The 10,715-nt window shown below is 46.5% G+C and overlaps 1 protein-coding gene across 1 annotated transcript; it reads right to left on the bottom strand.

The window, feature by feature from the left end:
- Positions 1-336: 336 nt before the first annotated feature.
- Positions 337-10,416, bottom strand: lacc1 (laccase (multicopper oxidoreductase) domain containing 1). Its single transcript, XM_061842423.1, has 5 exons — positions 9,337-10,416; positions 7,694-7,872; positions 7,347-7,512; positions 3,353-3,569; positions 337-1,921 (listed from the first exon to the last, which is right to left on the bottom strand). Exons 1-5 carry the CDS (start codon positions 9,794-9,796, stop codon positions 1,699-1,701), a joined length of 1,245 nt encoding a protein of 414 aa, XP_061698407.1. The 5' UTR covers positions 9,797-10,416; the 3' UTR covers positions 337-1,698.
- Between the last annotated feature and the right edge of the window lie 299 nt (positions 10,417-10,715).

Below are 10,715 nucleotides of genomic sequence, written 5' to 3'. Positions count from 1 at the left end.
GGGCGTCGGAAAAATCCAAATATCTCTGTTGTTCGGCTTCCATAATAGCAGGCACTGTGTGTTTTCAACTGCTGAAGTGACGATGACGTTAAGGTCAGAGGATGGGACTAATATGGCGACCACTTGGATGTCGAGGGACACTCGATTGCGCAACTTTGCACATGGATGACGCAAGATCCGCTCACATTTATTTTTTTGTATAGACATTGAAGTGAATACTGTTATATGTATTTTTCATTACAATATCTATTTTAGAATGTTCATAGGGATGACAGTCCCATTTTAAATATGAACAGTTTAACAGTTCATTTTATTATTGTCAAAGAGGCATTGATTTTGACATTTTGAACGTTCAAAGTAGTTCATAATTTGACCTTTTGGATGCAACTCAACTTTGGTTATCAATCACAGAGAAACAACCTACCACTCTGGATTAAAGTTCTGAAGATACACTTTGTTCTTCCTGGAACGTCCTTTGATGGGGTCAAGAAAGCCACATAGGATTGGTTTAGAGTTGCACACAATTACTTTATAAACTGGAGAGCTATGTGTGAGAGCACCAACTACTCTTGTAATGGTCGTTATTTATTAGGATTTACTTTTATTTCTTATAAGCAAAGGAGTTTCAATATTTAATCAGAATTTAGTGGAAGAAAATCATAAATTTGATTTAAAGGCAGTAGGACCTAGATCCTTCTCTACAAGAGTCTGACAAGAAGATGTGTGATTGAGAAGAACATCATATGTGTGTACAAAATCCACAGACTGGAATTGATTTGATGTTTTTCTTGTTCCGATTGCTTAATGAGAATGGAAAAAGTGATGAAAGGACAGTGTCATGAACAAGTTTGGCCTCAGGGGGCCACTAATGATGAGCCAGCAGTCACGCCACGCCCTCCAGGGAGAACGCGTTTGAAAAACAAGTCAATTCTCTGGACGACTGTAGCAAAATGTCACCTTGAGTGTGTGGCTAATCACAGTCGCCGTGTCCCTGGTGCGCTGTTAGTAGAGGCATTGGTGAGTGGTCAGGGCAAGCAAGGCCTTCTCTGCAGACTTTAACACTGTGAGAAGCACTGACCTCCTTTTATATTGGCAGCTGTGACTCATTTGATAGAGCAGGTCATCACATGCTGGTTCAAATGTTGGCTCTGACTGTCTGCATGTGTCTGTGGGCAAGACACTGAACCCTAATTTGCTCCGGTTGGGACTGGTTGCACCTTGTATGGAAGCAGCCACCCAATGGGGTATGAATAAAGGGGTGGTTTTGTACATTGCTTTGGACGCTGTGATGGTGCATATAAGGTGTTCACAACTTAAGTTCATATATTTATTCGATGAAATTGTCTTTATGTATGCCTGACAGTCTAATTGTGTCTCTTGGCGCTACTGCTTCCACTAGATTTATGCCCTTTTGATTTTTTGTGTCCAATAAGATTTCAGCGTCTGTTGTCATGTCAACCTATTAAAAGTAATAATGTCATTAAGAAACATACATCTTTATATCCCCACCATAAAAAGATTTCATTTTGTTGATTTCATTTGTGTTTTCAAAAAAAAAAAAGGTTTTCATGGATTTATCCTCATCTCAGGTTTTAGCATCACAAGCACATGGACTTTTTATATCGACCATAAGCATATTGTAGACTGTAGTGTAGTGCAAACATACACTATATCACCAACGGGTTAGCACATCCACCATCAAAAAGTTGTCCTGGTGAAGAGTCCAGGACCGACTCTTCCTGCGACCGACGGTATTCCTGGCCCCTCTTTGATCCACACAAAGCCCACCTGAGTGCCAAAGTGGGCACCATCACGGACGTGGGAGAAGAAGTCTCGTGGATGGCATGACGTACATGGCATTGTCACACTTGCGTCGTCATGGATGTGGTGCGGAAGGATGCCCGCCTCCTCCAGTTGTAGCCTGCCAACAGCAGGAGGGGTCGGAATGGGAAGATAATCATAGGAGCGGGAAGAGGTCAGGAAGGAGAAGCAGTAAGAAGAGTGATAAAGGATCAGAAAAAGCTTGAAAGAGAGACAGGAGGGAAAATGCAGAACAGTAAGACAAAAGTGTAGGGTGGTAAAAGAATCATGAAGATAAACAGGAACAGAGGCAGGATGAATATAGGTAAATTGGGTAGAAAAGCGGGAAGAGTTCTCTGGACTGGTGTGATCTGGATCGGTGGGCCCAGTTTACCGGCACCTCTGTTCCCCACGGGCCTCCTCACATTTAAATGTGCAACACAACACGCAGGCCAGACGAACACAGAGCAGGGATAATGATTGCCAATCTGGGGACCTGATATTCATTAGAAAAGTGGGGATGTGGGCACACATTTTCTCATGGACTAACTCTTGGGGCCTTCCTCTTTTCTGGCAGACTGCAGGGCTGGGGGCTCACTCTTACCCTCAGAGAACCGCCCCTTTTGTGTCCATTTGTCAGGCGGTCTCTTCTATCAGGCTCTCCACCTGGTGCAGTTTGCTGGCTCACCTTCTGGTTGGGTTGCGGGCTTTGCTCGTGGTGGGGGTCCTCTTGGGTAGGTTGTGGTGAGACATGTTGGGATGAGGGTGGGATGATCGATGCACTGTGTTGTGTGCTGGGTCCCTTGGCATAGGTGTTTTTCTGTGGACCCCAGATTACACTGTGGCTTCCCCTTGTCAGCAAGCTGGGCGGATCTTTCATTTTCATCCAGCCTGCACAGCAATTCCAAGACACTCCTGACCTTTAGGTCAATTCACTTGTCAATTGACATGTTTCAAGAGACACAGACAGGTGACTTAGCCCCATCTATTTAAAAATTCCTGCCCTCTTCTGTTTTTGTGTTGTCTCTTTCCTGTGCTTTCCTATTCTAGGTGATTCTGTTCTTCAGTCACAGTTATGAAGCATTACTGTTGAAATAATAATTTACAACAGTGAAATGTTTTAGGATCAAATGATGTTTGGCCTTGTGTGTTTCTCTTAGAGCTTATGTCCCACCTTGTGTTTTGTGTCTGTCTTCTCTTTTGTCTTTGTCTCTCCCCTGTCAAACCTCATTCTACTCAGGTACAATTTTCCTACAAAACAAGCAGTAAAATAGGTATGCCCACACCTGTTTCATACCTCTAACAATGGGCACCTCAAGAGTGGAAATGCATCTTGCCCCTCTCTAGAGGATTGGTATCGGAGACTGTGCTGTGTGTCAAGCAGTAAGGGGTGCAGGAAGAGGAACAAGAAAAGGAGAGGGAGTGGCAAGAAGAGGTACTTGAAGTGGAACAGGACGTTATGGGAAAAAGGTAGTTTAGGATAAAGAGGAGCATGAAAGCTGTAGCGAAAAGATGAAGAGGAAGGCCAAGCTGACTGTAATGTCAGTGCAACCTGTTAGCCAGTTGTATGTCGACGTTGGGTCTGTGGCATTGTGAACGCCGAATGCAGTCCGGGTGGAAGCGGGAGGCCTGTTCTGGCTCCAGTGTGAAACAACATGGACCCACTGAGGGGCCCAAGACCACCAAGATGTTGGCGCACACACAGCCCAACTCCGTCGTCATGGCCATTACAGTCGCCGACGCAACACCCTGCAGTGTTCCTCTCCAGCCTAAATAGAGCACTATCTTATCTTATTTGACCTTAATTAGCATCATAAGTAGCATTTGGGTCATTTTCAAATAATTTCATCAATAATATTAAAGACAAAAGTGCATAAAGGTAAAGACAAAAAAAAGTGTGTGAGGTGCATTGTTTATGTTGGCCTTCAAACTTTGTTGATACAAGTGCATAAATAATCCTAACAATCCCAGCACTCCCTGTGTGGAGTTTTCATGTTCTCCCCATGCCTGCGTGGGTTTACTCCGGGCACTCCGGTTTCCTCCCACATCCCAAAAATATGCAACATTAATTGGACACTCTAAAGTGCCTCCAGGTGTGATTATGAGTCTGTCTCCATATGCCCTGCGATTGGCTGGCAACCAGTTCAGGGTGTATCCTGCCTCCTGCCCGTTGACAGCTGACTCCTGTGACCCTTGTGAGGATAAGTGTCAAAGAAAATGGATGGATGGACTGATGGATAAAATTTAATTGCAACATGGCCAAAAGATCCACATGATGGTATACACAAATGGATTCAGGTTTCACTTGCCTGGACGCGGGTCACCAGGGCCCCCCTCTTGAGCCAGGCAAAGGGGAGCGCCTAGTGGTCAGGCCTGTACCCATGGGGCTCGAGCAGGCACAGCCCGAAAGGGTAATATCCTCCATCCCAATGACTCACCACCTGTGAGAGGGGCCATAGGGGTCAGGTGCAATGTAAGCTGGCCGGTAGCCGAAGGTGGGGACCTTGGTGATCTGATCAAGGCTACAGACTGGATCAAGGGAGTTGTAATGTCACCTCTCGGGCAGGGAAGGAGCCAAAGCTGGTGTGTGAGGTCGAGGAGCTCCAACTAGATATAATCGGACTCACCTCTACACACCGCTTGGGCTCTGGTACCAGTCCTCTTGAGAGGGGTTAGACTCCACTCTACAGTTGCTCATGGTGAGATGTGCCAAGCAGGTGTGGGTATACTTATTAACACCCAGCTCGGTGCGTGTACTTTGGGGTTCACCCTGGTGGATGAGAGGGAAGCCTCCGTCTGCCTTCGGGTGGGGAGATGGGTCCTGACTATTTTTTGTGTGTATGCACTAAACAACAGTTCAGAGAACCCACCCTTTTTGGAGTCCTCGGAGAGAGTGCTGGAGAGCGCTCCCTCTGGGGACTTCATTGTTCTGCTAGGAGACTTCAATGCTCACATGGTCAATTACAGTGAGACCTGGAAGGGCGTGATTGGAAAGAACAGATCCCTGATCAGAACTCAAGTGGGGTTTTGTTACTGGACTCATCATGGATTGTCCATAATGAACACCACGTTCAGACATAAGGGTGTCCACATCTGCACTTGGCACCAGGACACCCTAGGTTGCAGTTGGATGATCGACTTTGTGGTTGTGTCATTGGATTTGGGGCCGCATATCTTGGACACTCGAGTGAAGAGAGGGACGGAGCTGTCAACTGATCAAAACCTGGTGGTGAGTTGCCTCTGATGGTGGGGGAAGATGCCGGTCTGACGTGGCAAGCCCAAATGTATTGTGACAATCTACTGGGAACGCTGGCGGATTCCCTTGTCAGAAGGAATTTCAATTCCCACTTCCAAAAGAACTTCTCATTTTCCAGGAGACATTGACTCTGAGTGGACTATGTTCCACCCCTCCATTGCTGAGGTGGCCGACCGGAGCTGTGTCCATAAGGTGGTCGTTGCTTCTCGTGGCGGCAACTCACAAATATGTTGGTGGACACCAACAGTGAGGGATACCGTCAAGCTGAAGAAGGAGTCCTATCGGGCCTTTTTGGCCCCTTGTACTCCCGGGGCTTCTGATAAATATTGACTGGCCAGGGGGAATGCAGCTTTGGTGGTCGCTGAGGCAAAAACCCAGGTGTGGGAGGAGTTCGGTGAGGCCATGGAGAATGACTTCAAGACAGTACTGAAGAAATTCTGTTCTACCATCCGGCGTCTCAGGAGGGGGAAGCAGTGCACCGTCAACACTGTGTATTGTGAGGATCAGGCATTGCTGACATCAACTCGGGACGTTGTGAGTCGGTGAGAAGAATACTTTGAAGACCTCAATTCCATCCCATGAGAAGCAGGGTCTGGGTTCTCTGAGGCGGACTCTCCTCACTCTGGGGTTGAGATCACCGAGGCAGTTAAAAAGCTCCTCGGTGGAACGGCCCCAGGCGTAGATAAGATTCGCCCGGCGTTCCTAAAGGCTCTGGATATTGTGGGGCTGTTCTGGTTGACATGCCTCTGGAACGTCGCGTGGATATCGGGAATAGTGCCTCTAGATTGGCAGACTGTGGTGGGGGTCCCCCTATTAAAAAGGGCGACCGCAGGGTTTGTTCCAACTAGAGGGGGATCACAATCCTCAACTTCCCTGGTAAGGTCTATTTGGGGGTGCTGGAGATGAGGATCCATCAGAAAGTCAAAGAATCTCAGATTCAGGATGAGCGATGTGGTTTTCGTCCTGACCATGGATCAGTGGACCAGCTCTACACCCTCGGCAGAGTCCTTGAGGGTGCATGGAAATTTGCCCAACCTGTCTACATGCGTTTTGTTGACTTGGAGAAGGCATTCGACCTTGTCCCTTGGGGAGTCCTGCGGGGGGTACTTTGGGAGTATGGGTGACCGAACCCCCTGATACGGGCTGTCCGGTCCCTGTATGACCTGTGTCAGAGTTTGGTCCGTATTACCGGCAGCAAGTCGGACTCATGTCCAGTGAGAGTTGGACTCCGCCAAGGCTGCACTTTATCCCCGATTATGTTCATAAATCTCATGGACAGGCTCTCTAGATGCAGCCGAGGCGTAGGGGGGGGGGGGGGGGGGGTCCGGTTCGGTGGCCTATTTGCAGATGATGTGGTTCTGTTGGCATCATCAAGCCGTGATCTCCAACGCTCACTGGAGCGGTTCACAGCTTGGTGTGAAGCGGCTGGGATGAGAATCAGCATCTCCAAATCTGAAACCATGGTCCTCAGTCAGAAAAGCATGGCATGGCCTCTGGGGTTCGGGGAAGAAATCCTTCCCCAATTGGAGTTCTAATATCTTGGGTTCTTGTTCATGAGTGAGGGAAGAATGGAGCGGAAGAGGGATAGGCGGAACTGTGCAGCGTCTGCAGTGATGCAGACTTTGTATTGGTTCGTTGTGGTATAGAGAGTACTAAGTCAAAAGGCGAAGCTCTCAATTTACCAGTTGATCTACGTTCCTACCCTCACTTATTGTCAAGAGCTGTGGGTCATGACTGAAAAACCAAGATCCCAAATACAAACAGTCGAAATGTGTTGCCGTCGCATGGTGTCCGGGCTCTCCCTTAGAGATAGGGTAATATTTTGATTTGTGTGTCAACATCGGCGTTATAAGGAAAATAATAGGACTCAGTCTGTGCGTGTGGATTGTGCCAATAAATAACAGTGGCTTCAGTTTCTGGAACATACTTTGTTAATTGGACACTTTCTCCAGTCCATTAATTCCACTGTACCCATTTTCATAAAATTAATTGAATTTTTAAAAAAGCCATTCAACAGGCCAAGTCTTTTCCGTTAATGTTAAAATTATATGAAAGTTACCCATTAACATATTAACATCTGTCTGGCACAGTTAGCATTGCATGCTGCTTATCATTTTTTCAGTCAATTAGTGTGTTTACTGTCATGTTAGGATGTGGACAAGCATGTAAGTTAACTCGTGCATTTACTCACCCCGCTAATATCATAGAGTAAGTTTTTAAATGTGTTTGTCAAGATGATTAATAAGCACTAACACATCCACAATGTTTTTGGCGTCGTCGGCAGGTCTACCTGCGTGAGCGACGCCGATCACTTTAGCCACAGGATCTGTGAAGATCATTGGGATACAGTCAGCGCCTGGTGCGGCCAGGACCACACCAGGCTGGTCCGTCACCGCCGCATCGTAGAGGTCTGGCTCATGTTTTCCTACCACCCACACACGACTGGAATGCTGAACCTGCGCCACAACAGGCCACTTCCTGTTAAAAATGCAGAGAGGACTACCGGAATTGCCGATCTAGGCAACCAACAGAAGCTGTCAACTGGAATGCCCTGAGCGGCTGACCAGAGTGGGCTACCAGAAATGTCAACCAGAGTGACGGAGTGAGCGACTCAGGTCTCACCACATCCCCTCTCACCTTGACCATCTGTAGAGGATGGGGGTAGAATCCAGCGTGGATTGCCAGACGGCGCCGGTTCTCATGGACCACTGCCATAGAGTCCTGCCTTCTGGGGCTGCTGAACAGGTTCAACGACGACAAGGTGGGCACGTACGACACTCCACCGAGACGTGTGCTGAAGCCGTGGCCGAAGCAGTCTGACGCAAAGAAAATCAGTGAAACGAAAGGCTTTCAAAACAGGAAGTGTATGGTGAGTATTATCTGCTAACAGCTAGACTGGAAATGTGTTGCAGATATCTAGATTTCAGTTTTCCCCTAATCAAAAAATAATAATAATAATAATTCAGATATCTCAAACTGTGTTCTATCCGCAATTGTCATTTCAGAGCTCTGAAAACATAATTTAGTTTAGTACAAATGACATCACTTTTGCCATTTATTGCATATGGGATGCCATTACAGATATACACTTGCTCTATGAATTACAGCTATCTGAAACTCTAGTTTGAAATCTGTACAATTTGATTCTGACTAATCGTCATTCCAGTACAAGAAATCTTGAATTCTCCTCAATTCAAGACACCAACGTCCCCATTTCAAATATTTTCAATTAGGATTTGTAATTCACAAGCAGATCTCTGAAGCTACATTGTTCATATCTGGAATGAGAGAAACGACTGCAAATGTGATGTCATTTGTGACATGCTAAATGATGTTGCAGATATCCATGTCATTTTGACAAATCACAATACCATTCTGGATAACTTGAATGACGATTCCAACAATTCTAAATGTAAGTACAATGAGTCAGAAAGACGTTGATATCTACTATAATAATTTGAAACTGAGATTAAACATTAAATCTGATCATCTAAAGTCTTTACACTGGCTTCCAGTGAGTTTTAGAATAGATTTTAAAGTCCTGCTACTGGTCTATGAATCACGAAATGGTTTAAGCCCTGAATATGTTAAAGAAATGCCAATGGCATACAAACCCATTAGGGCTCTGAGATGGACGGACTCAGTTCAAATAGTCAAATGCAAAGTCCAAATCAATCATAGTGAAGCACCATTTAGCTATTATGCTGCACACAAATGGAATAAGTTACCAACAGAGGAGATGTCAGCCCCAAGTGTGTTTTCAAATCAAGATTAAAAACTCTTCTTTTTTGTCATGCATTTTAATTGTACTTTTTCAAAAGATGTATTTGAATGCTTTTAATCATGTGAAGAGTTACCTTGTGTATGAAATCCACTACACCAGGGGTGTTAAACAAATTTTTGCCATGGGCCACATTATAGTTAGCCTTTCCCTCAGAGGGCCATTATGACTGTGAATACATAAAATCAACTTATCATATGTACACAAAAGATTTCTGAACTAGTTTTGAAATCAGAAGTCAAGGGTCATAGGTTTATCAACCGTTGTTCAAAAATGCTTAGAATATGTCAATATGATTAATCATGGAAGTTGACACATTATTTGCCTTCACAGGCCATATGAAACATCTGCCCCCCCCTCCCCCAGCCTTGAGTTTGAGACCTGTGCACTACACAATTACATTTGCTTTGCTTTACTAAACTACATAAAGTCACTTAACCGTCAGTCAAATTTGCTTGAATGTTGTATTTCTGTTTAAGATTTTGTCTGTTATGGTAACCTGGGATAAGCGATGACGTCAGTAGCCGGATGGCCCCGCCCACCACCGGAAGTCGATGCAGGAATGCGGCGACGTCATCATCCACCTTCGGCGCAGGTGCGTCGGCTCCACAGCCCAGCCGGTAGGTGAACTTGTAGAGAGGCGTGAAGAAGGCGCGCTCGTACCCGAGCATCCAGGCGCGTCCACGCGGGCTGGTGATGACCCGCAACGAGAAGGCGCTCAACTCGTCCACCGCTTGTTTCAGTCGGTACGCGCAAGCAGCGGTGGCGCACCAGTTCACGAGGACGCGCATGCCTTCGCCGCTCCACACGCCAACTAGCGAATCCGTGGCGTCGCTGCGGACGCCGCCTGCACACAGCACTAGCAAGTGCGCGTGCGCGGCGGCCTCCTCGGCGAGCAGCCGCTCGGTGCACCCACAGCGACACGAGTGCGCGACATCCAGTAGCACTGCCGCGCTCATGGTGCGCACTTGAGCGCAACGCGGTCCCCGCGGGCGAGTTCAACCGAATCTAACCCCCGCTGGCTTGAAAGTAGGCGACCGTGCTACAAAAGGAAATGAAAGTTTGCTCTTCCTCTTCCGCAATTTCACGCCCATGCTCCAAAGTCCACGTGCTCGTGAAAACATCCAGTCGAGAAAAGACACGCTAGCACTGTCACACGAATTTAATCACATTCAAACTATGAAAACTCATCCAAATTAACCACAACATTTTTAGGATTATTTCTAATCTTTTCTTTGTGATAACGCAACACTGCCAACAGTAAGAGCCAAATATCCACCAATCCATTTTCTGAGCCCCTTAAGCGTCGCAAGGGGGCTGAAGCCTGTCCAGCTGATAAGGTAAGAGAGCGTCTGCCTCACACTTCTGAGATCTGGGGTTGAAATCCCAACTTTTCCGGTGTGGAGTTTGCATGTTCTCCCCATTCCTGTGTGGGTTTTCTCTGGGTATTGAAGACTATTTTACTTTTGTTGCACTTTAATTATTTGCTTAAATATGACCTCATACGTTTAATCAACAGATAAAGTGTTGTCCATTTGTTAATCAGACAAAGATTGTCCTTGATCTTTGTACGCAGAAAAGCGGGCAGAGGCATCCTCCTCTCCCAGGCATTGCCATGGGACGAATGACACCAGATAAGGAGCGGAACGTTACCATCCAGGCCCAGGACCAGACTGCGGGGGGGGGCGGCAGCCACTTTTACCATGGACCCATACATATAAAAACCTTGTGTTACCTGGCAGCTCTTGTCTTCTTCTTAGGCTATCCTGCCAGAAGACACGTCTCGGGTGCGGCAGATACCTAGATAAGACACGGATGTCTGTATTGCACATTCCTTTCTAATAAATCCATTTGCTGTTAACTTTTTCTAATCATTTG

Source organism: Syngnathoides biaculeatus, chromosome 14, assembly GCF_019802595.1.
Source record: "Syngnathoides biaculeatus isolate LvHL_M chromosome 14, ASM1980259v1, whole genome shotgun sequence".
NCBI classification, from domain to species: domain Eukaryota; kingdom Metazoa; phylum Chordata; class Actinopteri; order Syngnathiformes; family Syngnathidae; genus Syngnathoides; species Syngnathoides biaculeatus.
Note: the sequence above shows the minus strand (reverse complement) of the source record. Positions and strands in the feature narration are given on the sequence as shown.

Bases quoted from the DNA above. Each gene is read 5' to 3' on its own strand.
- lacc1 (XM_061842423.1), bottom strand. From the start codon at position 9,796: ATGAGCGCGGCAGTGCTACTGGATGTCGCGCACTCGTGTCGCTGTGGG. The intron at 7,873-9,336 runs GTTACCATAACA...TCTTTGCGTCAG, and splicing joins GACGTCATCGCTTATCCCAG to ACTGCTTCGGCCACGGCTTC. The intron at 1,922-3,352 runs GTTGCACTGACA...TGCTGTTGGCAG, and splicing joins GACATACAACTGGCTAACAG to GCTACAACTGGAGGAGGCGG.